Source organism: Petaurus breviceps, unplaced genomic scaffold, assembly GCF_028583685.1.
Source record: "Petaurus breviceps papuanus isolate PSGF00001 unplaced genomic scaffold, PetGlider_PUasm1.0 174, whole genome shotgun sequence".
Classification (NCBI taxonomy): Eukaryota; Metazoa; Chordata; class Mammalia; order Diprotodontia; family Petauridae; genus Petaurus; species Petaurus breviceps.
In genome coordinates, this window is record NW_027185761.1 from 31446043 (window position 1) to 31447733 (window position 1691).

At 38.1% G+C, this 1691-nt stretch overlaps 1 protein-coding gene across 1 annotated transcript in view; it reads right to left on the reverse strand.

The window, feature by feature from the left end:
* Nucleotides 1–1691, reverse strand: part of ITPR1 (inositol 1,4,5-trisphosphate receptor type 1) — a 393216-nt gene that overhangs the window by 365448 nt on the left and 26077 nt on the right. The window contains exon 3 of the mRNA XM_069084059.1: nucleotides 617–724. Within this exon, the coding sequence (XP_068940160.1) occupies nucleotides 617–708 (92 nt within the window). The 5' untranslated portion in view covers nucleotides 709–724. The remainder of the gene's footprint in view (nucleotides 1–616; nucleotides 725–1691) is intronic.

Below are 1691 nucleotides of genomic sequence, written 5' to 3' on the forward strand. Positions count from 1 at the left end.
GGGGGAAAGCGAAGGGGGGATGTGTTATACTATGAACTTCAGTCCACTGAAAATTCTAGACCTTTTTCAGATGAACTGCTGTCTAGCTACATCTTCCTCATCTTTTGTACTTGTAAGGTTTTACTCTTTCTAAATTCATGTTGTATTCTATTTCAGGAAAGCTTTTTGTGACAAAAATTTAAAAAAAAACTTATGACTAAAATGAAGTTTGAAATTAGCTAGAGATTTCAGTGGGGGGGGAGGAGAGGGGAAAAAAAGAAATTAGCTATAGATTTCAACTGTCCCACTCTTTATACCATTATACTTATTATAGCCAGGTAAAAAAAGTAGTCACAAGTGGTCACAGTCATACAAAATCCTTCCATAGGACTTTTAAACTTGGGTTACTGAAATATAGATTTTTAGGGGCGGCCAGGTGGCTCAGTGAGTAAGAGCACTGGCTCCAGTGTCAGGATGACCTGGATCAAATCTGGGCTCAGATACTCAGCACCACACCCAGAAATAACTGGCTGTGTAACCTTGAGCAAGTGACTTAACCCCGATTGCTTTAAAAAAAAAAAAAAGAAATATAGATTTTTTTTTAAAGCCCATCACATAAGATATCAGGTGCTCTTACCCCAATGTGCTGATAAATCCGTTTGTTGATCCCTCTGCGTAAAGAGAACAAATGTCTCCAATATGCAGGAAACTAGACATCTTGTCAGACATGTTTTACTCAAGGATCCTAGACAAAGGAAAAATATTCAATGGTTAGTAAGCTAGAAATGCCATCAATAGAAAATGCTGCTGGAGGTGGTGGTACCTTGGTTTTCCCCAAAAGGCTTATTTCTAAATCTCAATAAACCATTGATAGGCAAGGAGTTTATTAAAGGGTTAAGTAAAACACATGCAGCAAACACAGTTTCTAAAATTAAATTCATTTGCAGGACTCTCCAACAGTGATTTACTTCTTTTCTGATAAAAGTCACACCTGAAGCATGCAATTTGAGACTTCTCTGCAATCTATAGTAGATATAAATAAAGAGCCTATAAGAAGCCAAGACCTAGGGGTGATTAAGAAGTCAGAGCACTGACTTATGAAGTATATTAACATACTCAGTTCACCTCAGGGAATATTCAGTGCGAAGGGAAAGCCTGGAAGAAAAATCATGTAGTGCATTTCAATGATACATAGTCCTAGGTACAAAATAAAAGTGATGAAGGTAAAAGAGAGACAGAGAAATTCTCTTGAAAGCTCTTTCTGTAAACTAAAATCTTGGGAAGTATCCAGGGATGAGTCAGAGGACCTGAGTTCAAATTCCGAATCCCCCCTCTAATGATTACTGAGTGACACTTGATCTCCTTATACCCCAGTTTTCACATCTGTAAAATACTTAGAACCAATGGCTTCCTTCAAGACTCGGCTCCAATACTACCTTCTCCCAGTCCAACCCCCAGCTGCTAGCACTTTCTCCTCTCAAGTTATTTTTGCTCTATACTTCACACACTACGTATTTTCTGTATATACCTTGAATATACATATTTATCGACATGTCATTGTCCTCATCAGACTATAAGTTTCTTGAGGGCTCATGCTGTTTTTGCTTTTGCTTTCTGGCCCCTGTTCTTAGCACAATGTCTGGAACATAAGTAATTTCTATGTGTTTAAATGGCTTCTGATAGCACTTCCAGCCCTAGTCTAAGATCCTATG